Source organism: Colletotrichum acutatum (genome assembly GCF_030867785.1).
Source record: "Colletotrichum acutatum strain CBS 112980 chromosome Unknown BDZ83scaffold_281, whole genome shotgun sequence".
NCBI lineage: Eukaryota > Fungi > Ascomycota > Sordariomycetes > Glomerellales > Glomerellaceae > Colletotrichum > Colletotrichum acutatum.
The window spans coordinates 1-23336 of record NW_026849275.1 but is presented as its reverse complement, the minus strand read 5'-3'; the positions used below and the strand labels follow the sequence as shown (position 1 = coordinate 23336).

The window sequence follows — 23336 nt, the reverse complement described above, 5'->3', positions numbered from 1 at the left end:
GCGGAGCTGCCAGAGGTCAGGGCGGGGGATTTGGTGGTCAAGGCCTCGACAAATCCTGTACGCTGGCTGGGTGTCTGGTTCGACAAGAGACTGTCCTTCCGGCACCACGTCGACACAAGAGTAGCTGCGGCAAAGAAGGCAGCTCAACACCTGAGGCAGCTTACAAACACAAAGAGAGGACTGCCAGCGGCCGCCGTGCGAAAAGCCGTCGTCTCCTACGTACTGCCGATCGCGCTCTTCGGCGCCGAAACATGGTACGCAGGTATCACGAAGCCGGCTTCGAGACGCCAAGCGGAGACAGACACGAGTCCGCCTTTCCAAGGAAGACCCGTCAACACAGGCCAGAAGGGGCTCGTGCAGAAGATCGACAGCGTCATTACAGCGGCAGCAAGGATCGTTCTACCTGTCTGGAGGACAACGCCAACCAGTAGCCTCCTCCGAGACGCCGGCTTACCGTCAGCCAAAGTCGCCTTAGAAGGCGTCCGTTTACGGGCCGCAGTCCGACTACAGAGGATTGATCGCCGACACCCGCTAGTCGCGCGGCTCTCCCAGCAGGGACAGCAACAGACGAGACTACAACGGACGGCTGAACTTCTGCCAAGATGCGGAAGACCAACGTTCCTCCAATCACAGTACCTGCCAAGCTCACAGGATCAGATAGTAGTTCAATGCAAAGAAGAGGCTGCGAAAGCTTTCGAGCGCTGGCTAAAGACAGTACCGGAAAGCCATATGATCGTCTTCTCGGACGGCTCCAGGGCGACGAACGGAGCCGTGGGGTACGGCTTCGTCATCTACCGAGACTCCAAACGCATAGCGCAAGGGTGCGGCCGACTCGGACTAGCAGAAGTGTTCGACGCCGAGGTCGAAGGGGCGCGAACCGGCCTCAGAAGGGCTCTGCTCACCAATCGCGGTCATCCAATCCACATATGTATCGACAACACCAGCGTTATACAAGGCATCCGCGGCAAGGCGCCGGACTCGTCACAAGACGCGTTCCTCGAAATCCAAGAAGCGGCCAGGATATTTGATATACGGACGCACTGGTCCCCGGGACACCAGGGCATCGAAGGAAACGAGGCCGCGGACCGGCTGGCCAAAGAAGGAACGACACTGCCGGCGCGGATGGGTCAAATGGCAACACTAGCGGGCATCAAGCGGCTTGCAAGGGAAAAATTACAAAGCCAGCACAGGAGATGGTGGTATAAAGAGCGAAGGCCGCGGTACGCGGACTTGGGGCTTGAGGCAGCTCTGTCCAGCCCTCCTGAACTGGCCTTGCCGCGGGCTACGTTACATCACCTGCTGGCGGCACGATCGGGTCACGGGGACTTCGAGCAATATCACCGACGTTTCAACCACGACGACGCTCTAATGATGTGCTCTTGTGGAGAGGCGAAAGACGTGGACCACCTGGTCTACTGTCGACTAACGCTGGCGAGGAGGCAACGGTGGCCGACCCTCCACTCTCGCAGTATGCCCGAGCCCATAGGTCCTATGGGATCTCTCGAGGCCTACTTCAAGAGATTAATCACCGACCCACGAGGCTTCGAGGCCTTTCTCCGCGTGACGGACTTCTTCCAGAAGATCTGTCTGCGGTAGCAGCATCCACACCTAGGTAGATGTGAGTGCGGACTACAAAGAACCTCCCGATTCCAAGGGACGATTTGGGAAAGAATGAAACTGGGGCACCAGCGGGAACCGGGGACAGACAGAACGCGTAGTGGCCACAAGGCATGATTTGGAGGACGATGTAAAGAGACGACGTACTGTAGAGTAGGTAGCCTTGGCTCACGGCCCTCCACGCCATATACCCTTCGGGAGGTCTGCGGTAAGGGCTCTAGCCCGGCCGCCACGGCGTTAAATACAACAACAACAACAACAACATGTGGATGCTCAATGCACATATGGAGGACATACGCCGCGAAAACCTAAAAGATTGGCTACTATGGGCCTTGTTCGAACAGGACAACACAGCTGGTCGCCCTACCAAGGAAGTTGAAGGCGAACTCGAAGGGTATGTCGACGATACTGAAGAAAAGTTTGGGATCAAATTACGCCCGGGAAGAGGAAATGCTGAAGCCCTGAAACTCGCCTTCGACCCTGTCATTATTCAACACCGAAGCTTGCTTTATTACATGGTGAGTTGCTTGCATCTGTTGTTTCCCTAAAACTAGCAGCGATACATGCGGCTTTAACACAATTTTATTCTCTTCACCCTTTGACTAATCGATGTACTTTCGCTAACGAAATCCTTTCCTAGGTCATTGGACTTCTGGACAACTTGATGGCCTTATATCTTCTTACCCAAGGCTATCGCTACTACAAGCAGTCATTCTCAACCTTCTTCAAGGTCTTCCCGGTTCGATTCATCAACCTCTTCCCCTTCAAACAGTCCGCGGCGAGCAAAATGTCCTACTGGTATCGACCTCACAAGTCAGCAACGCAACGTCCTGTCGTATTTATCCATGGCCTGGGTATCGGCTTGATTCCTTACATGTTTTGGCTCAACACAATCCCCAAGGACGTCGGAATTCTAGCAGTCGAGATGCTGCCAATTTCTTCTCGTGTCACCACGTGGCCATTGCCATCAACACCCGAACTCTGTGAGATGATTGCAAAGTGTGTGGCGCAGCAGCGAGCTTCGCAACCAGCGCCTGGAGTCGGAGAAAGAGGAGCATGGGATGATTTTGTCCTTATCGGTAACAGCTACGGAACATTATTGATGGGTCAACTACTACAAAGAGCCGATTTTGCCCCGCGGGTTGCGGCCTCAATCTTGATTGACCCAGTATCGTTACTCCTTCATCTCCCTGATGTCGCTTTCAACTTTACTCGCAGGGAGCCTAGACCATCGACCCGTGGAAGAACGGGACACGGCAACGAATGGGAGATATGGTGGGCGAGTGCAACCGATGCCGGGACAGCATACACACTTGCTCGGAGGCTCTGCTGGAGGGAATCTCTTATGTGGCGCGAAATGCTCACTCCAAGCCTGCGGAATGTTGAGGCTGGCTACTATGCGTCTGGCTCCCCAGAAGAAATTGCGATATTCGGCAATGGCATTCAAGCCGGAATGCGCAGCACTGTTGTGCTGGGAGGAGAAGACTGCGTAACTAACCCAAGAGCAGTAGCAAGTTATGTCTATTCAGGAGACGTGAATTGGACGATGGATGATATAGAATCGTGGAAAGAGTACGAATGGAGCGGAACAGAGGAGTTGGAGCTAATGTTCTTGGATGGAAAGGACCATGGGCAGGGCATCATGGTTCCTTATCCTTTTAAGCCTATTCAAACAGTTATCGAAACATATTGTAGGCGGGATGATGGTTTTAAAGCGTTTGGGGATAAGTTCATAGGTGGACCTGAGAGTATTTATGGCCTGCGAGTACACAGAGACGAGGTTGTTGAGCTGAAGAACCTCTAAGTCGAGACTACAGTTAAGAATTGTTTCCAGTTCCAAACATTAAAAATCAAAAGCGACTCTCTCTTGATTATCTGAGACTTTCAACCCACTTGCCATTGAACTTGTATACCCAATGCCATCTGGACAGTGATTGTAAAGCTTTGTCAGTGTCAGGCTCGATGCAAAGTTTGGTCCCAAACGACGCAAATCGACAGAATGATCTAGTGTCGTGACACTTGCTCAGGGGTTCATTTCTTTTAGACATGAAGACAAAGCACTTATATCCTGGTGTAGTTGAATCATTGCATTTTATTGTAAAGTGTAATCGAACTGCCGCCGTAGTATATCCTTATTGACAAAACCACCACAGCCCATGATCATGTAGCTTGTGTCAAATGCTGTTCAATCTCACTTGATTATACGCGTTGGCCATTTGTACGTTTTGGAACAAAGAGCCTGACCACGCCTAGGAAGTTGGAATCTCAACTTCAATAACACTGAAGTAGTCTGGTGGCTTCCTCCAAAACTTGATGACTCTGAGACCGGCTGAGTCAAGCAAAGCCAACCACTGCTTTTCAGTGCGTTCTTTCCCAGATAGATACACCATCATGGCGATATCAAATGCTGTGGTATTTAGTTGGCTCTTACCGTCGTCTAGAACCTGGTCGTGAATGAGTAACCTGCTGTAGCCAGGTTTCATGGCGCCTTTCTGCATCTCTAGTATCTTCAGGGCCGAGTGATCGGGCCAATCATGAATTATATGGTGCATGTAATATGCACGAGCGTCTGTATCACAAGTCAGCGCCGAATTTGTACACAGCGATTCGTACAACGAACGTTTCACCGGTTGTGGCTCGAAAAAGCTGTATTCCACCTGCTTTACCGTGTCGGGAAGGAGCGCTTTATTCTTCGCGTCACTAATAACCGATTGAAGATCCTCGAGGTATAATCTTGAGCCTTCGTTGGGGTAGGCTTTGTAAAACCGTGAGAGATCATGCCCAATGCCGCCACCAATATCGACGAGAAGCGGAAGACTCGGATCTGATCCATCGACCAAGTTGCGATGAGGGTACATATCCATCCATGGTGGCTCTTTGTTCGTGGACGCCTTCTGTACGATATTGAACATCTCACCTATTTTCGGATTCTCGCTCAGAAACGACCACAGATCTCCGTTGTGCCCAGTAGATTTCCGAAGGATTGTGTCCGCAGGATCAGAGGGATCCTTATACCCTTTTTCTGCCAGATGATCGGGCAAAGTCCCATATGCACGGTGGCCTGTCACATAACTGCGGGGCTTATAAGTATGCAAAATCACTTCCACTTGGTTGCGCTACTCACTAGAAGTTGGTGAGAGTGTGGAAATCTGGTTTTGCTAGTTCCATGCAGAACTGGTTCGGCTTGAACTTTTCTATGGGAACTTGTTCCATAAGACCATTCGCAGCTAGGCTACGGAGAAACCTGTCTACAAACCATTTGTCAGTAGTGTCCGAAGATGCCGCTAAGGTTCAAGCATGATACCAATCAGACTTACGAAGAAGCTGAGGATCACAGCTCCCTACAAGGCCTGCGAGTTGAATACTCGTCATCGGGACAAATCCTTGTTCTTTCCACTTCATCATCAAATTCAAGTCTTTGATGATTTTGATCCCCGCGGTGACGGCCGACTAAGAAATGGTCAGCACCTTATGATACATAGAAATCTGCTCTGCGTGTTTCTTGGGCCGCACCTGATTTAAGTGAATTCTGACATATGTATCCCAGGGGGTTTCCAGCTTAGAAAGAACTTCATATGTTGCTAAAAGGGCCTTCATGCGATCCTCCTCTGTCGGAAAAGAAGATGCTGTGATACCCCTTACCGCTCGCAGGTAGTCTTGGCCGTAATTCGATCCGACGTTCATGCCGTTGGTTCCTTTCACTCCGGAAGCCATAATGTCTGGTTTGATCTTTCTTACGAGCGTGAAACGGGCAAATTTGCTAATGAATCAGTTGGATCAAATTTTATAGATGCCAGGATTCATCTTTGGTTTGTGAAAAGAATGAACAAATGGATGTATACGGCAAACCTGTAATACAATTATTAGCACCCTACTGGCCACGGCCCAAACTCCCTCAACCATCCCACACCATCAAAAACCGGCGACGGAGATTTTCACACGACCGCGCTACTTCAAGCGGAAGAGATAAGCCTTCGCGCGCCTTCGCTTTCAAGCCTGGGCCGAACTTCAGCCAAGAGACTACTAGTTTTCCGAGTCCAGTCATGCTTGCACCGCTACATCCGGAAGTCCGTCCAGGAAACAATTTCTGGTCTGCTCGACCCCTTAACGACATCGAGCAATCAGAATGCTTCATTGCTATCGGGAAATTGACCGGCACGCTGAGCTTACCTTAAAATGGCCGGGACTTCGAATGCGTTGTTTCGCTCGGCAACTTTGTTCAGATGTGTGGTATGGGCGAGCGCAGAGCTGCCAACCAAATCACGAGAAGAGATGTCGCACAGACTCTCGTCTTAAGAAACTCAAACTGTCTGATGATATGTGACCCAGCATTAGCTAGATATCAAGCGCAAAAGCAGCTAGTTCGTGATCTTTCACATGAATATGAAGACCTTCCGAACCAAACGATCAGCGCAATTACAGAGGGACGACCCGAGGCAAGGGCTTCATTTTGTTATGTATTAATAATGCATACGGACAAAGCCAAGCTGATCGCACGTAAATTGGAGATGATACCAATGGCTCTTGCTTCCTTAACGAAAGCACATCCAGCGTTCGCAATATCAGATCAAAACTTAGATCTTAGGTCAAATGAATGCAGGGATAATCCAGCAGTCGTTGAGGCCGCGACGTGCGCCGACCGCGCGGGAAAAGTGATGTCATCTGATTGCAGAAGGTTCCATCGGTAACCTCGCACCATTTCGCAGTTCACGCTCCCTGTTACATGGGGAAGATGACCTTGACAATGTGCCATACCCCCATCATGGTCTGGACGTTTCTATGCGAGTTAGCGAGGTTTTTGAATCTTCAGGGAAAATAACTTCGTTCTACGCCCGCGCCTCTGTATCTCTGGTAGGTTGAAAGGAAAATTATATAAATCCACATCCGAATACCACACCTAAAGCATCTGGAGATATCTATCAAGCATATACGCTTGAATTTGGTTGTCAACACTAATATTGTTATTCTTAATGACTATATTCCTCAAAGCGCATCCTCGACAAGCATGGTATCCATGAAAAAGGCGAGCTAAGGAATCTCCGTCCATTCGTTTAAAGTAGAGAGTAACTTCTTAAATTGATTTGTTAATACTAGCAACATCGTCGCCCCTATACATAACTTCGACTTTTTCCAGTTCTCTCATTCCCAGATATAAAGCTCCCAAAAATAAGGCATTAAATACATGGCTTAAGTAACAAGACTCGGACAGTGAAGGTGGACCAGAAGGCATGTGATTATTGCGGTCGTTTTGATTTGCACTTTCCTATTATAAGGAGCTGACAGCCACTGCTAGTTGTAGGGCGAAAGTTCATCACATGCAATGTTCCAAAAGGTTTGAACAAGACTGGGGAAGAAGAACAGTGGTGTATGGAATCAGACCAGAAACTCACCCACGATGAGATGCTATTTGCCACAGCATGGATTCGGAACCGTCGTTACGGTGGGGTAGCCTGAGATAGATTTCGTAATTTTATCATAAGGATTGCTGCTGATATTCGAGTTCAGAGCCCTGGTGAAGAGATACCAGACTGCGATCCAGGACCCGGTTTACCGGTTACCATATGGGAGGTCTTGATAATCAAGGTTACCGCGTGTTCACGTCCCTGCTGGATTCGCGTTCCACAAAGCTTCGTTGAACTCTAAACTTCGAACGCCTCGAGCTCACATATTTATGAGAGGAATAGCTTCAGATGAACTTCACTTGTCGCGCGCCATGTCACAGGCGCTGCAACCCAATGACTCAGTGTTATCGCTCCTCAGTTGCTCTCCGTCGGCACGAGGAAAGTGAGTTTGAAGGAGTTGGGGCAATCTGGGGAAGTTTCGGCATGCGGCATACCGGCAATCTGGACGTGGTACACGCAGGGCTTTATAGACTCGCGGAACCGAGAAGATGGCTAGGGATAACGCTCTATTACCTTGATCAACATCGAGGTATTGCCAGGTCGAAGAAGTCTACAGTGCGTTCGTGTACCAATCTACCACGTGCTGTGGACTGACTAGCATGTCACAACCTTGGAATTGAGAGTTCTATCCCGCAGCCTGTGCAAGGCGGAATCGAATGATGTTAACTTCTGGAACTACCCCAAAGCAGTCAATAGATTGTCCTAAGCCCTAGGAATGCCAACCATTCGTTCGCAGCTTTTGTCGCTGAAATATCTGGTGCAAGAGCTGCCCATCGCCACCACTGAGTGAGACAACCATCCAATTGACATAGGCAGACAATTCTATTGCCCTGACTTTTGGTTGTGGAGCTATCACTCCAAGCAGATATGGGGAGCCGCGAATAATACCATACCGTACAAGCCTGTTTCCGCGTATCTCCAAACATTGCCTTGTCGGGGTAACTGTCTGAGCAAATTTCTGCTTGGCATAGATATGATTCGGGTAATTTTCATGGGGAAGTCAGTTTACATCGTGGAAAACCACAGGGGCCACTGAAGTGGGTGAATTTTGCTTCCACGTGCTCGAACCTAGCTGGTCTGGATCAAGGTGACAAGCCCTCGCTAGGATACCGTTGAATTAAAGAAGTTTCAATCTGGTGTCTTCCAGGATTGAACTCTTCCCCAGATCCAAATAAAAGTCCAAGCTGCTACCTACCTTACTCACACAAGAGTTCCATGTGCTCACCTTAGTCAACAAAAATCGGAACCCTGGGCCAGCTTCGATGATAACGAAATAGACAGCCGACAGAGCAGCTGGCTCGCACATCGGACACATCATGGAGATCAACCCGGCTCTGTTGGAAATATGGACTTTGTATGCCGTTGCGACCTTAATGATTGCGGCGAGGGTGTTTTGCCGCACGAAGCAGGTGGGCGTGTCTGGATCCCGACCTGACGATTACATCATCTTCTTCACATGGGTATATCTTATCTTCCAGTCACTGGGATGGATCCAATTCCGACTTACACCATGGCAGTCCCTCTACACTTCTGTATGCGTGATGGCAACGCTCTTCGCGCTGATTGCCCAAGGCAAACACACCTCGCTCCTGACCGCGGAACAGCGCACGGCATTGCCAGAATCAGAATTGTGTGTGCGAAGGAAACCTTTTATTCTAAACAAAATCTGACTGAAAGCAGCTATCAGTGGGAGTACGGCTCGAAGAATTTCGTCGCGGGCATGATTATCTATGCGACAGTAGTGTGGTCATTGAAGTTCAACAGTACGTGGCATGCTGTTTTCGAGGCCTTCTTCGTGCTTAAACCTGCCTTCATGCCGCAACATATCTAATACATGATAGTGTTGTTTTTCTATCGAAGGTTGGTTGCGGGACAGTGGGTAGACAAGTTCATATTCCCTGTCATGGGTCTAGTTGGTGCCACAGCGGTTGCGATGGCTCTGATCATTGCCCTGACATGTCGACCTCTCTATCTCATGTGGCAAATTCGCCCAGATCCAGGAGGTACGTAAGCTTGAGTGGAATCCAATTAGAAAGCATTAGCTTACACGATCTGAAAAGAGAATTGTGTGCCACAAAACAAAGTTTACTTCTACAGCATCTTCGTGATGAACGTCATCACAGATCTATGCATAATTGCCATTCCTATACCCGTAAGTATCCCTCGGTCAAACCTGCGAACGGTCAATTAATTATCGATTAGGTGATTAGTCTCGTCAGAGCCTCGATATGGCGCAGAATCGGAGTGTATTTCCTTTTCAGCTTGGGAGTTTTCATCATGGTTGCTGCGACAATCCGTGTGGTTCTCATTTTTCACGTAAGACATCCCACTCCCTATTGGATTCCGAAGAGTCGCTGATTATGTATCAAGCCTACAGGCGGATTTGGCCCAGGGGCAATGTGGTCAATTCGTGAGGACTTCATTGCCATTTTCGTTGGGCAGGCCCCCATGGTGGTGCCTCTTTTCAAGCGGAGAGTATGGGCTCAATTCTATCACAAGTACAAGTTCACACCGAAATCAAGTCAGGGCTCGGATGGTATAGAGTTGAGTGATGGGATTTCCAGCAACCATAACAACGACAAAAAGAAGCCAAAAGATCCATACAGTCTTACACAGCTAGGGTTTACTCATGTTACAAATGCGACTCTTGGAACACGAAATGCAGCAACCTCAGTTGCGAAGAACAGCTCAGAAAAGTTAGCGGTTGCGGCGGAGGAAGTTTACATATTAGCTCCATTCAGAGACTTTGGGCCAGACCTAGGAGCAATAGAATTTGTCTCGAGAGAAGATCGGCACAGTCTCGAGATTACCACTGTGTCCGATCTCCCCAGGGCCGAGACAAGGAAAATGGTCAGCAAGAGAGGAGAGTTGTAATGGAAATTGGTATGTTGAACTGAGGATTGAAGATCTAGATATTTGATCTGAAAACGAGGAATTTTCTAATCAACAAGGAGCGGGCTATGTAGAAGCTCGAGCCGCCCAGAGCAACCGTTGAAAGATACAAACTCGACGCTCCAACTGAGCCCACCTTTTCCAACAGAGATCCTCCTGCTGGAATTGCCGTGAGCGCACTGAAACTAACAAAGAATGTCATTGTACCTGAAGTTACGTCAGTCAGACAACCATAGGTAAATTGGGGCTGGTGTGACTTGGTGCATCAACTTACCGTAGTATCTTCCGTAATCTTTGGGATCGCACGTTTTGCCCACACACACTTATTGCAAACTCTTGTTAGTTTCAAAATGAAATCTCGAAATATAGCATGCTAAGAAATTGCTTACCAGGAAGGATTGACAGGAACGAGCCAGTGCAAAATCCCCATAAACCAGCAAATGCGTAGAGAATTCCGGCCGATTGGCCTCCGAACGGGACGAACAGGCCTCCAGTAAAGATCAATGACAGACAAGTCATGAAGAGTATGACGTCGAAGTGGCCTACATAGTCACCCGCAAGTCCAGGGAGTAGGCGGCCTATGCATGAACATCCGTTGAGAATTGAGACCAAGGTGTAACCCATCGCAGACGGAAAGCCAGCCTTGACCGCGAAAGTTGGCAACAGCACGCCCACGCCAGTGATGGAAAACTCGTACAAGAAGAACCCAAGCGTGATGAAGACGAAAGGTCCCGACCGGAAAGCGTCAAAGTTGAGTGCTGCTGATTTCTTCTTCGACGACACCGCTGAGGGTAGGATCAGTTTTGGAAAGGGCAAAAGCAAAACCATGCCAATGGTCATGAGACCTAGAATCACGAAGCCCATGACCCGGTTAGACCATGACCAGCCCAAAGCCGGGAAAGCCCTGCGGAGGACTAGTGGAAAGGTTATACCACCCAAAGAAGCTCCAGCCATCGCTGCGCCCATCGCAAGGCCTCGACGGCGGATGAACAGCTTGCCTACTGCTGATATTGCGACAGTCGAGGCTACTGCGGAGGCAATACCTCCCAGAACACCCAAGCAGAGAAAAGTCTGCCAGTAATTTTTACACTCGGATAGAAGGAAGAATTTTGCGACGGTGAGCCCAACTGCAACTGGCGCCAGAAGCCTAGGACCATAGCGATCCATCAAAGGACCGACCTGAAAGCCACACAACAGCGAAAGAGCTGTGTCCAAGCCCGTGATCCATCCGATGTCTTGTGCAGAATAGTTGCTCAACTGATTTAGTTGAAGAAAAGATTGTACTGTCCCAATCGATTGGGAAAAGCCTAATTACCCATCAGTCCGGTCCAATCCATGGGTGAAAATGGGTACGGCCATCCTCTGGTGTTGAACTTACCGTATGAGCACATCAAGAATAAGCCAGCTGCACCAACACAAGACCATCGCAGTATTTCTGTCTCATCACTAGCAGCATCATTGTTGACGTTGAGCAAATCGTTGGTTTCGGTTTCTGGGTCAATTTGTATCGGTGTAATCGCCAATGTTGGGCCAGAAGACTCCCGTTCCCCCATGTTGATGGGCTGAGAAAGTTGACAAAGAAGTAACTCGACTGAGGTAGGATTGTCGTCATGAAGTAGTTGAGTACCTGTGTTTTTGACAAGTCCGTTGTTAAGTGGTGAGAATCAGGGCTTTTCACCAAAATACTTATAAAGCTGATACGGATTGTAATAATTTTTACCCATGAGCGCGCGCAAAAGAATTCGTTGTGCGTCAGGCGCGCCTAACATCCTGCGAGAGGCGAAGACAAAGACTTCGCGTAAGGGTCCAGAAGCATGCCGGTCTAAGTGACCCACTACGGAGACTTTTTCTTGCTTCTCGATCTGTCTACTTTCGATTATTTGTATTTTTGAGGCCCGTCAGTGACTCTCGAGATCGTGCTAACATCATTTCATGAGATGACAGAGAAGGCGAAGCTATAAACCCCATGTGGTAGTCGTCAACGTATCTGCGAGTTGAAGTGACTCGACTTACTTTCAGTAACCACATGCACATCAGTTGAGGTCAACCGCACGCGAAGGCCTGGGGTCCGGGTTCGGACCTAGACTTCACGTTGAACAAGCTTGCCATTAGTCGATGGGTCCGGCCATCGCGATTCTAGTGTAAGGCGCACTTGACACATCCAACGTCGGGCCAATCATGGAGAGCGCTTTGGTGGATCCCGTGTCATTCCGGCGCATGAAAGCGCGGATAGACTTCCGACGACTCTTCCACTCTTGAGCAAAACAAAGTCCAAGTCGAATGACTCCCCTGAGGGAATACCAATACGCAATTCACTTTGGACATTATTTCTTCATATCTTGATACGCCTTATCGATTCAATCACGCCCTATCAGCGCGATCTTTAACAGGGGCTTTGACACCCTTGACAAGTCTTACTGCTTCCCCAGATTTAGGCCGGGGGATTATTACAGTGGCTACGGTAGTGGAATTGAGACTCGACAGGATGGACAACTCGGATGAAGCTACTTCTTCGACTGTGGACCAATTCGTTAACCTCGCCGAAATCTCCCTGCCACAGGAGCCCGGGGCCAATTTCGCCATCGAGGACCTCGCCGTCGACGAAGCTCTATGTTTCACGCCCGTTGAACAATTTAGCGGTGAAAGCTCTCCGTTCGTTTTCGACGGAGCCCTTGACTACATCAGCGATAATCTCGAAAGCGGATGGACGACGCCCTCGACATCTTGTGCCAACTGCACTGCATGGGGCTATCAATGCCAGCTCCCACAACAATCCCAACCTCAAGACCGCTGTATATCTTGCGTGTCTCTCGGATGCAACTGTACTTTCTTACGTACCACGCCAAACTTCACTGGGGATGTTTTCAACAACCTCATGAACGACAGCCGGACTGTTACAACCAATGGTCAGCACCTCCCGACACCAGAGACTTCAAAGAGATCAAGCGGCTCGTTCGAGCCCCTGAACGTCTCCACTACATCGACTCCTCCTCCACCCAAGATTGGCACGAGATTCTCTCGTGACTCAACTCGGATTTTGAGACAATGGCTCTCCTCCCACAGCCACCATCCATATCCAAACGATGAACAAAAGAAAATCCTCCAGCACCAAACAGGCCTCAGTAAGATTCAAATCACTAACTGGTTAATCAACGCTCGTCGTCGCGGAAAAGTACAAGGCCGTCATCGATCTACGTCACCATACTCGGGAAACTCCGGTACTGTGACAAGACCTATCGATGTCCCCGCGAGGCCAGGAACACCAGCTCCTAGAAGCAGCCCACACTATCAGGGGTTGAACCCGCTCGAGAGATGGGTCGACTCTCCTCCAGAACACGAGCCTGCTACTGTTGGCGACATTGCACGTGCCGTAGCATCTACTCACGCAGGATCATCAGGTAAGTTTTGTAATTCCATAAGCGGCTCTTCATTGTGTGAGTATCAAAATTCTGGGGGATATCTCAAAGCTGATCCCTTGTAGCCGCAGACGACAGCTTCAATGCTAGCTTCACCGATGAGCCAGCACGGTCCCTTTATCACACGTCGTCAGCCAGTAGCGCTGGAACCTCAAGTGGCGGCTCATTTGCTTCTGCCTTCTCCCATGCTTCCAAAGACTCTGCTTCCCTTCCGCGTCCCGCTGTTCGTAGTCGAGCGCGGCAACGTAGACGTCCGAAGCGAACTTCTCTTGCACATCCTCGGAACCAGTACCAGTGCACATTCTGTACAGAGACATTTAGAACAAAACACGACTGGCAACGACACGAAAAGTCTCTCCATATGCCCCTCGAAAGATGGGTTTGCTCGCCCAAAGGGCCTCGGGCCGTCAATCCTGACACAGGCCAAACATGTTGTGTCTTCTGTGGAGAAGCTGAGCCTACTCAATCGCACATCGACAGCCACAATCCCTCATCTTGTCAAGAACGAACGTTCAACAGAAAGGACCACTTAAAACAGCACTTGCGTTTGGTACATAATGCTGGCCTTCTCGACTGGTCGGCTAAACTCTGGAAAATTACCATTCCAGAAATCGAGTCTCGTTGCGGCTTCTGCGGTGCATCTCTCGATACTTGGGGTGTCAGAGCTGACCATCTCGCGGATCATTTCAAGATGGGTTCCGACATGGCGAGTTGGAAAGGAGATTGGGGCTTCAACGATGCAGTTTTAGACATGGTTGAGAACTCTGTTCCACCTTGTAAGAGAACTCGAAATTGTTCCGCGGATGCCCGGACTAATCCAGCTTCCAGATCTCATCGAATATGAAAGATTTTCGCCGTTCCCCTACCAAGCAAGCGGCGTGCCTCCAGAATCGCCACGTAGCGCCTATGAGTTGCTCACGCTGGAACTGAACCATTTTCTACGACTATTTTTCGACAGGACAGGAAACTTGCCCAACAACAGAGAAATACAATTTGAGGCTTGCCGGATCATTTTTGCATCGGAAGTCTCATCACCGGAAGTTGACAAGGGTGCGAAACCCGAGTCGTGGCTGCGAGACTTGATTACCTCGTCAGAAGACCTTACTCGAGAGGCTCGATTTGGGCCGATAAGATCGCCAGCCGAAAGCATGATGTCTGTTCTTCAGATCAAAGGCAAGCGCAGTCTGTTTGACGAATGTCCTTGTGAATCGCAGCTTGATGCCTTTGTTGATAAGCACAGGCTACTTGGACCCAATGTTCTCAACAACCAAGAACTGCAGAACGAGGCTTGTAAGATCGTCACACGTCTGGGCAAGAGTTGGGGAATGTCCCCGGCCGACTTGGTTGTCAACTGGCTAGTCAACCTCATCAGCTCATCAACTGGCTGGCTTACCGCGTTTCGCTTGAGAACACGTCTCCTTCAACACGAAAGCTCAAATGTTCTGCCTCCATTACGACTTTCTGAGAAAGATCAACAAGTTGGACTCGGAGATCTCATAAATGGAAGAGCTGCTGCAGATGAACCCTTTGAGCCCCTGATTCCATTTCAATTCCAAGGTGTTCCTTTTGACAGAGGACTGTGGAGGAATCTAGCAATGCCGAATCAACGCGCTTGGCTGCAGGACACAGGAAGTGACGTTCTCCCACCATTACTACAAGACCCTCCTACCCAGGACGCTTCTCCAGCAAGCGATGCCGCCCAAGCTTCACCCGTGTCTCCTCTGGTCTCGAATACTCCGGACTGGCAGAGACCCGGGAGCACTGGACCAGATGGTCGCAGCGCACACCCGCAATTTTCAACAGTCAAACGAAACTACGCGTTCTTCAATGACTCTAATTTCAACCGGTGGCTTGCTCTCGAGCTACGACGCTGGATCGCAGCAACCATGTCTCCCAACAATCCGAACAGTCACGTTCCGTCGGACCATGAAATCCAGCACCAAGCGCGATTCATTGTTTATGAAGAGTAAGTCTTGTTTCCTCTTCTTCTCTTGCAAGGGACTTTTGAAGTCTGACTGTTTTAGCGGCGACCCTTGGAATCAGACCTCGGCAGACAATCTTGAGTGGCTACACCGTTTCAAGCGCACCATTGGCATGCCGTCACAGGAACCCCAAACCAATTTGCCGGGGGGGTCAGTAAACGCCCCTCACCAAATCCCTTGATGAATCGCAAGTTGTGTGAAGCTACGTGAAAGCTTCCGCCTGAAATACAACTGCTCTGAACTCGAGGCACTCCAAAACTACCCTCGCTGTCTTCATCAGCGCATTCATGACGTCGTGTGAAATACGTTGCATCCGACTTTAGTCACTGAAATCCTTATTCATAAACCGTTGATGAGTATGAAATTTTACGGATTCGAAAAACCGAACGAGTTCAGTAACACATCGAGGACTGTGGCACTCGAGTGCCGAAACCCGTCTGTCCGACCACTAATCGCGACTCTGAACAAGACAATGTGGGGATTTCAATCTAGTTGCGGCTCGCAGGGCCAAGCAATGGTTCAACGGACGATCCTCAGACAGGGGGTGTCCAATCTTGTCTCTTCACACTCAAAGGGGATCCAAAACTGGCTCAATGAATACGAATCTCCACTTGCATTGTCACGGTCGACGAGTCTACATTGGAGTCCTGGACTTCCTTCTAGGCTTGTCTGTCGTCTGCACGCTTCTCTGTTGGTCTTATTGCACTCTTGCTCAATGGTTGAGCGTCTTGCCATGCTAGTGATAGCTCCGAGAAAATGCAACCCTTTTTTGGGAAGGTAATGGTTGCAGAGCCTAAGAGGTTGATGGTAGTAAGCATGATGCCTTGTCCTTGTCGACCCCATCGATGTTACCAAATGAAAATGGGTTTCTCGCTTGTATTATTCCTTCAACCATTTGGCCAGATCGCGTGGACCCTGGCGCAGCCTTCAAATCCCATCGCGGAAATTGTTTGTCCACCACTGGGCTGTTTTATGACTGGTTCCCTTGGGGGAGGATTCAAGTTAATTGAGAGACTGGAAACGGCAGAAACACGCCGGACGGGTAAAGGGGGCAACAACTGGGATGAATCGAAGCAATCTAGAACGTTGAACAGCCTTCCATATAAACCCTATGCCCATTGCCAAGAGTACTTGGCGCTTCTTGCGTCCGTTGTTCCATTTCCAAGACTCTGGATTGAACCTTGTCGTTGCTTCACCCCGGATTTCGATCTTTTTTGATCGCATACCCTTGCTACCTTCAGTCACTCGCTCCAGATAACCGTCAACATGCGTAACGCCGCTGCAGCTATCCTCCTCGCTGCCGCCAATGTGGTGAGCGCTCAGGATAAAGTCGGGTTTGGACCAGCATTCTCCCTCGGTCCTACTCAGTCCTGGATCCGTGAGGCGACTACGACTCTTGTTCTTCCTCCTGTGCCGAGTCCCCAGAAGGATCGTCTTGCTCTTTGGCCCGGCATGGGTACCAGCGGCGGTGATCTTATCCAGGCTCTTGCTGTCTCCTTCAGCGATCCCAAAGCGTAATCACTTATTCATTTTAGCAGAAGGCAAAGTCGCCAGCTGACAAGTTGCATAGGAACTGCGGTGCTAGCGTCGGTCAGTGGTGCACTTGGGCCAGCACTCTTCAAGGAGAGCAGCTCGGAGGCACGCAAGTTCCTGCTTCTGCCGGTGACAAGCTCACCATGCACTGTAAGTCATCAGATTTGGGTTTTATCATGAATTGAAGCTGAATTTATAATATAGACAAATACAACGACAGCACCGGCAAGTATGATCAGACCGTCGCTCTCAACGGTAAGGTGGTCTCGACTCTTTCAACGAGTAAGTAAAACTCAAAGACTTGAGCAATTTCAACGTACTAGGATGAATGCTCACGATGCAAAGGCTCCGGAAACGCCGAGGGCTGGGGTACGGCCGTTGAATGCCAAGACGATGCTTGCGTCGGTACGGTTGTTGCTCACAGTAAGTTCTCCGTGTCTAGATGATTTATTCGCTTCGTTTTTCACTAATCCTGTCATTCACAGAGTACACGGGTACGACCATCATACTCAACGCCGCCGATAATACCTTCGGCAAGACCCTTGGTCTCACCGAGGCCGACTCGTCTGGGCTTACCACTTCCGACAATGGCAAGACCTGGAAGGTTGATACTATCAACATCCACACACATACCTTCAACAACTAAACGACCAAGCAAATCTTGATGTACAGACACTGCCTTTTATTCATTCATCTATGTTGTAAATACTTCACGAGGGTCTTGAAGTCTCTTCACATGTTGGAAGCCCGTACATATCGTCACATATCAGCTATTCTGTTAGATCATGGAAGTTCATTCAGAGCTGCGTTTCGTCTAATAATGTACAGACATAACAGAATGCTCTGCCAGTTTCCCGTTCCTACCTCTCACCTCTTAAACCTTGAGGTAACCCTTGTCAAAGCAGCAGCTCCTTGTAGTCCGGCAAGTTCCACTTCACCGCACTCTCCTTCAAAACCCACTTCCCAAGGTTCATGTGGAAGAAAGAGACAATTCCAATAATCCAATACAAGATTGCCATCCCAATTGGACCCGTTGGCCACAGCTTATAAACAAAAGCGTCATCTGTGATACCTTCTTGCACTTGATCCATGAAAGGCCGCATCTTTCTTTCGTATTCTTGTAGAGCCGTTTCAATGCCATCTTGGCCGCGTTCGGATCCGCAGTGCTGACCGATCTCTCCAGCCAAGACGTAGGCGCCGACAATCGCCGAAGTTGTGCCCATGCCCGTCATGGAGGATGGTCCGTACGCCGCGTCCCCGACCAGAGCGACACGTCCCTCGGACCAGTGGTCAATCTTAACCAAGCCGATTTGCTCGCAGTAAAAGTCCTGCGAGTCCATCATCGCGTCCAGGAAGTAATCCACTTTCCATCCTGCGCCCTTGAACGCCTTAGCAACAACATCCTTGACTTCCTTTCCGTGGGTTCGCCGAGCGTTCTGGAATTCTTCATCATGAGAAGTGAAGAAAGTGTACGCCTGGATCGCTTCTGGACTGTGTCGTCGAGTCATTACAATCCGGCTATTGGTCGCGAAATAAGCCGTCGAATAGTACTTTTCGCCCTTCTCTATCGGTCGGGGGATTGTGAAGTAAGAAGCGTGAATACCTCTGAGCGGGTAAAAGCCGTCAGACGCTTCGGACTTCAGCATCATTTTGCGCGTACGCGATCCTTGGCCGTCGGCACCGACCAACAGGTCGAAGTGTTCCGTCTTGCCGTCCTTGAAGCGTACGTCTACGCCGCCATTCTTCTGGTCAAAGTTTTCCACAGAAGTGCCAAAGATGTACTTGGCACGGCCCTTGGTGGCATCGTAGAAGAGACGGCACAAATCTCCTCTCATGATCTCGTACTCGGAGGTGAAGTTTTGCGCTCCACTTCCCGAATGATTCATCGGGAAGTGGCCTCGCCTTCGGCCGGAACTATCGACAAACTGTAGGCCTTGCTCAGGAACCGATTTGGCGCGGAATCCCTCTTCGAGACCCATACGCTTCAAGACTTCAATGCCGTGTCCTCTGAGGTCGATTTGAAGTCCTGTAGCGCGGAGAGTAGAGAACCATTCCACCACAGTAACATCATGGCCGAGTTTGACTAGCCAGAAGGCGAGGCAGCCTCCAGCGATCCCACCGCCGCTAATAAGAATCTTCAAGGGAGAAGGCATGTTTGACTGAACGTCGTGATTAAGTATCAGGATAGTGAAGAGTACCTAGGGCGAAGAAATGAACCAAATGCCTTGTATCGTATTTTAATCGATATGAGAAGACATTTTAGTTGGTTCCATCATTACACTTAAGTAGTTTAATTATTCAAGATGGTGAGGAGTCATATTCATACGCATGAGCTGTTATGTCCGTGTTTTGGCCGCCTCGGCCGAACCACTGCGAACGCCCTTTCTTTGACAACATGTCAGCTAATGCCGATGGATCGAGCTGTAGGTGCTCTCGGTCAAAGGCGAAGGTCCGATATGGGGACTGCCAAACGGCTGTGACAAGTAGCAGGAACGTTCAGTCTCTATTTAAACTGTAGCTGCAAAGAAAGTTATAATATGGACATAGACTTTTCATTCAAATTTTGCGGAGATTTTCAAAACTTTTGAATCCAACTAACTCTAAAAATCTCCTTCGGGTAGGAAAAAGTCAAAGTCCCAATCAAATCCAAAACCTCCCTGTTCGTGTTCAAGTCCAGAGGATCCAAAGTCTGCCTCGGCCGTCGAGCATGGCGTCACAGTGCTTGCTTGACCCTCAAGCAAGGTGTGGCAGTATTCTAGACTTTCTTTCGCGCTCTTCGCAATCTCCAAATCTCCTGGGATGCCCATTTCCATGGCTTCTATTTGTGCCACAATCATTCTGAGAAACATGTGACCTTTGATGTTCGTCTCGCCTCCGTACCTTACTCTCTCTGCCGCTATCTCTATCAACTCCAACATTGTTTTCTTCAGAAATTCTCTCTGTTGGACGTTGCGTTGCAGCGTTCCATCACGATGCTGCATCTCTGCTTGAGCGATGTACTCGTGGCTCACGGTAGCAAGTGCGTACCTGTAGCCTTCGCGGAACATGCCTCCCGCGATTCTGAATAGACGAGAGAACTTGTCATCCGGCACAGGTGACAGAATCGTAATTGTGGCGTCGAGTGTCACTTTCGTCGAGTACTGGAAGAGGGGGTTTGTCTGTGCCTGGCTCGCGAACGGGCAGTGCAAGGGAATTAGGAAGCGACGCACGAGAAAATCGAGCAAGTTTTGGTGAAACACCGAGACTCCGGATCGCTCGTGCTGCTTCACGAAGTGGATGTTGGTTCTGCAGGCATGAGTAATCTCCGAGCTCAACTCTAGTGCGACGTGGTAAGACAGCTCATGGTGTATCCCGTTGAGCAACTGAACAACTCGAAGCCGGCTCGGGAGAGAGTCCCTGAGCTGAAGATGTAGCGACATATCCGTGTAAGTGCTCCTCGGCTGTGATCGTAGCTCCGTTTGCGACTCTTCTAGTTCGTCGTCGTTGATGTTTTCAGGCGGTTGCGTATCAAACTCATGAAATGAGATCCTAGGAGGCATTGCCGCGTCTAGGGATGACTGGGTTACCAACTCCAAGATAGTCGACCAGAGCCTTCTTCGGATCTCTGCTTGCAACGTTGACATTGACGACAGGTGGCTCGGATCACGGTGCAAACCAATTTGCATGGCCGTGTGGAGAAGTGTCCCCGTGGAAATCCACACTAGGTCGCCTCCAATCGATAATATATGCCGTGCCAAGATAGTCAAGCAGTGAATCTGGACGCCGTTGATACCCAATCGATCCTTTTCCAAAGGACCGGAAAGCCAAGCCTGGGCAGCGTAAATCCACTGATGAGCCAGGCGTTTAAATCCCGGCTCGATCTCTTCATGATCATGTAGACTTGACCCAATCGCAATAACGAGGAGTATTTTGAGGCGCGAATCGTTCTTGACGCTAGCTGGATCATCCCAAAATCGCTGATACTCCGCCTTGAAGGTCGGCTTGTGTAAAATGCGGTAGGTTGATTCGAATGAATCCAAATAATGATCTACCATTATATCAGCTACCTCGCGAGTTGGGGCAGCCAGGTTGACTCCGGAGTTCCCAAAGCTTCTGCTGGGACGCCAACTTTTGATGCTCCTCGCTAGGTCTTTACAGTTCCGTAGTAAAGTCCCGGCCTCTATGGCCATGGCCTCAGTCTCAGCATCTGGAAATGGAGTATGATTCTCGTTTGCAGCAGCCTTGACGTAACTTGTGTAGCAGTCCAACAATCTGTCAAACTGTTCAGATTTCAGCAGTGGGCACCTTCTTAGCCACCATCACAGCCAAAGCACATACCTCGGAAGCTTCACCCATCCAATCACTCCATCGCCAGACTCTTGACTTCTTCAGCACCACGCGTGAATCTGTCTCTTTCCCCATCATTTGTTGGGGTAGTTCAGATCGGCTTCGTCGTGCCGTGTCAGTTGATGCTTCTTCCAATCTCTGGACGCGGTGTAGGAGATCTCGGAGAGCGGGCTCGGCAGCTGAAGCTTGAGCTATATTTCCAGATACGACGACATCTTCGCTGACATCATCGCCAACACTGTGCTCTCGACGACTAGAATGCGCCGGTCCAGGTTCAGAGATGGCATTGAAATCGTTTGTAGACTCATGTGCCGGAACGATGGTTGGAGCCTGTGACAGGGGCGATATCATGTGAGTCGACTGCATTGGCTGAACAGCTTGTTGCACCGGTGGCGGCCGAGCTGCCGGCTCACTTCCGAATACTCGGTAGGTGCATCGGAGCTTTGATGCAGTGCAATGCCCACATGGCTCGTCGCGATCACACTTGATCTTTCGGCGTCTGCATTCTAGGCATGACAGAGCGGGTCTCCGCCGTCGACGGGTTTGTCGCTCCATGTCTCAACGGATGATGACGGGTCAAACTTCTCGGGCCTACGGAAATTGTAAGCAGACTGGGAGTGAAAGGGGGAGCAGTGGATGGGCCAGATGGACCGCCATGGTGCTGAGGTGCTGAGGTGCTGAGGTGCTGAGGTGAAGTTGACATCTGAAGACGGACGTAAGCGGACATATTGCAGGCGTGTTCGGCCGTAAGCGGGCGAATATGCCGAAGCTGGCCCGCAGCCACAAAGCCGCCAACGTCATGACGAAGAATTGGTCAGGATGTCCAAGAGGAGCTCCGGTCGTAATTCCGAACCATGGCATGGTGATTCCCTTTCCGAGGTGTCATTTCATGATAATACTTTTAGGCACCATTTGACCATTGGTAAGTGTGATGAGATTGGTAACAGCGGGAAGCCCCCTCACCAGGTACGTTGAATCCCCATAGACTACTTCACTTGAACTTCCACCTTCCTACAATCTCAAGTTATGTCCGATTCGTGCCGCGTCTCTAAGCTTTACATGCTCTTTGATGTCTCGTGTATAGCGAAATGTGATCTCTCTCCTTGATACTAGTAGTCCAGAAAAGGAATTCCGGCCATGTACTACGTGATGAAGCATGAACTGAAGCAGCTCAACTTAAATCTTTGGATGCCTACATCATCAAGATGGACTTCAAGCTTAGTCTATTTCCGGTGTTAACGCTAGGATCATATCATCTGGAAAGTCTCTTTATCGCGGTGTACTAATGGCGTTCTCGATGGCAAGATAATCGACGTCTATTCTGTCCCGGCCGTCCACCGCCATAAAAGTCGGAGGGCGTCTCACGAGAAGACGTAGTATACGATCTACACGGCACTAAATAGAGGCAAAACATGGCCAGCTTCAATGAACAATTCGTCTGTAGATCGTCCATGAGCCCAAGCAACCTCGAAATTATTGATAAGACCAAAGTTTAGGGCTATTTTTCCAATGAATCACTGAGCATTCCTCGAGTTTCACGGACCCTCATCGGTGTCAACTCCAAGGGGGGAATACTTCTCCAGCGATGACCTGACGAGATCTCATCTCCTGTGGTGCATATAGGCTGTGATGCTGAGCCGCATTTTAGTCGCCCGAGAGTGTAATACAACCAAACAGAAGGTCTCTCGGAAGGGTACACAGCCTCCCTCTCACCGGAGAACATGCTCCACATTACGGACTTTGAGGCCATCGATATACGCAATCTCTAATTAGCTAAGGAGAACTCCAGTGCGGTCAGGCAGTCAACCTGCCCTCCGGCCGGGCAACTGATTTTCATCTTGAGTGCTGCTACTACAGGGTAAAGCGCCCGGCTTCGCGGCGGGATGAACCAACGAGCGCTTGCTGCATATCCTTGTGATCAACAACGCCACAGATCGATGCAAAGTAATTCCATGTCTGTTTTTGAAGGTTGAAGTCAAGTTTTCTTGTGGCCGGAACCTGACTAGCTACGGTATAATAATATAAATAAGTGACGAACGAGGTCCAAAATATGACTGAAGGGGTTGCATTCCTTCTGCTTGTATGTTATCAACCTGGCCTTGGCGGGATACACACAACCGACAGGTTGATTGAACAACAAATCAACAAAAACCAAAGGCCCTGGCACT

At 49.6% G+C, this 23336-nt stretch overlaps 8 protein-coding genes across 8 annotated transcripts; 4 read left to right on the top strand and 4 right to left on the bottom strand.

Annotated features, from left to right (window-relative positions):
• Window positions 1–1880: 1880 nt before the first annotated feature.
• BDZ83DRAFT_758889 (uncharacterized protein) lies at window positions 1881–3421 on the top strand (the record flags this gene model as incomplete). Its single annotated transcript, XM_060515107.1, has 2 exons — window positions 1881–2135; window positions 2258–3421. The coding sequence occupies 2 exons, from the start codon at window positions 1881–1883 to the stop codon at window positions 3419–3421; spliced, it is 1419 nt and encodes a 472-aa protein (XP_060357299.1).
• A 445-nt stretch (window positions 3422–3866) lies between these two features.
• Window positions 3867–5331, bottom strand: BDZ83DRAFT_595279 (S-adenosyl-L-methionine-dependent methyltransferase; the record flags this gene model as incomplete). The annotated part of the gene is made up of 4 exons (XM_060506778.1): window positions 3867–4689; window positions 4742–4865; window positions 4935–5067; window positions 5131–5331. The coding sequence occupies 4 exons, from the start codon at window positions 5329–5331 to the stop codon at window positions 3867–3869; spliced, it is 1281 nt and encodes a 426-aa protein (XP_060357298.1).
• Window positions 5332–8392: 3061 nt separating this feature from the next.
• Window positions 8393–9893, top strand: BDZ83DRAFT_595290 (uncharacterized protein; the record flags this gene model as incomplete). Its single annotated transcript, XM_060506779.1, has 6 exons — window positions 8393–8649; window positions 8700–8782; window positions 8861–9022; window positions 9080–9171; window positions 9222–9335; window positions 9390–9893. 6 exons carry the CDS (start codon window positions 8393–8395, stop codon window positions 9891–9893), a joined length of 1212 nt encoding a protein of 403 aa, XP_060357297.1.
• Window positions 9894–9927: 34 nt separating this feature from the next.
• Window positions 9928–11464, bottom strand: BDZ83DRAFT_595291 (major facilitator superfamily transporter; the record flags this gene model as incomplete). The annotated part of the gene is made up of 4 exons (XM_060506780.1): window positions 9928–10118; window positions 10186–10233; window positions 10301–11218; window positions 11290–11464. 4 exons carry the CDS (start codon window positions 11462–11464, stop codon window positions 9928–9930), a joined length of 1332 nt encoding a protein of 443 aa, XP_060357296.1.
• Window positions 11465–12396: 932 nt separating this feature from the next.
• BDZ83DRAFT_595295 (uncharacterized protein) lies at window positions 12397–15490 on the top strand (the record flags this gene model as incomplete). The annotated part of the gene is made up of 4 exons (XM_060506781.1): window positions 12397–13318; window positions 13399–14103; window positions 14156–15293; window positions 15352–15490. The coding sequence occupies 4 exons, from the start codon at window positions 12397–12399 to the stop codon at window positions 15488–15490; spliced, it is 2904 nt and encodes a 967-aa protein (XP_060357295.1).
• A 1085-nt stretch (window positions 15491–16575) lies between these two features.
• Window positions 16576–17601, top strand: BDZ83DRAFT_686385 (uncharacterized protein; the record flags this gene model as incomplete). The annotated part of the gene is made up of 5 exons (XM_060511262.1): window positions 16576–16823; window positions 16880–16992; window positions 17047–17124; window positions 17188–17265; window positions 17328–17601. The coding sequence occupies 5 exons, from the start codon at window positions 16576–16578 to the stop codon at window positions 17486–17488; spliced, it is 678 nt and encodes a 225-aa protein (XP_060357294.1). The 3' UTR covers window positions 17489–17601.
• A 16-nt stretch (window positions 17602–17617) lies between these two features.
• Window positions 17618–19114, bottom strand: BDZ83DRAFT_644878 (uncharacterized protein). The gene has a single exon (XM_060509790.1). It carries the CDS (start codon window positions 18993–18995, stop codon window positions 17739–17741), a length of 1257 nt encoding a protein of 418 aa, XP_060357293.1. The 5' UTR covers window positions 18996–19114; the 3' UTR covers window positions 17618–17738.
• Window positions 19115–19326: 212 nt separating this feature from the next.
• On the bottom strand, window positions 19327–21846 carry BDZ83DRAFT_644877 (uncharacterized protein). The gene is made up of 2 exons (XM_060509789.1): window positions 21160–21846; window positions 19327–21101 (listed from the first exon to the last, which is right to left on the bottom strand). Exons 1-2 carry the CDS (start codon window positions 21721–21723, stop codon window positions 19443–19445), a joined length of 2223 nt encoding a protein of 740 aa, XP_060357292.1. The 5' UTR covers window positions 21724–21846; the 3' UTR covers window positions 19327–19442.
• Between the last annotated feature and the right edge of the window lie 1490 nt (window positions 21847–23336).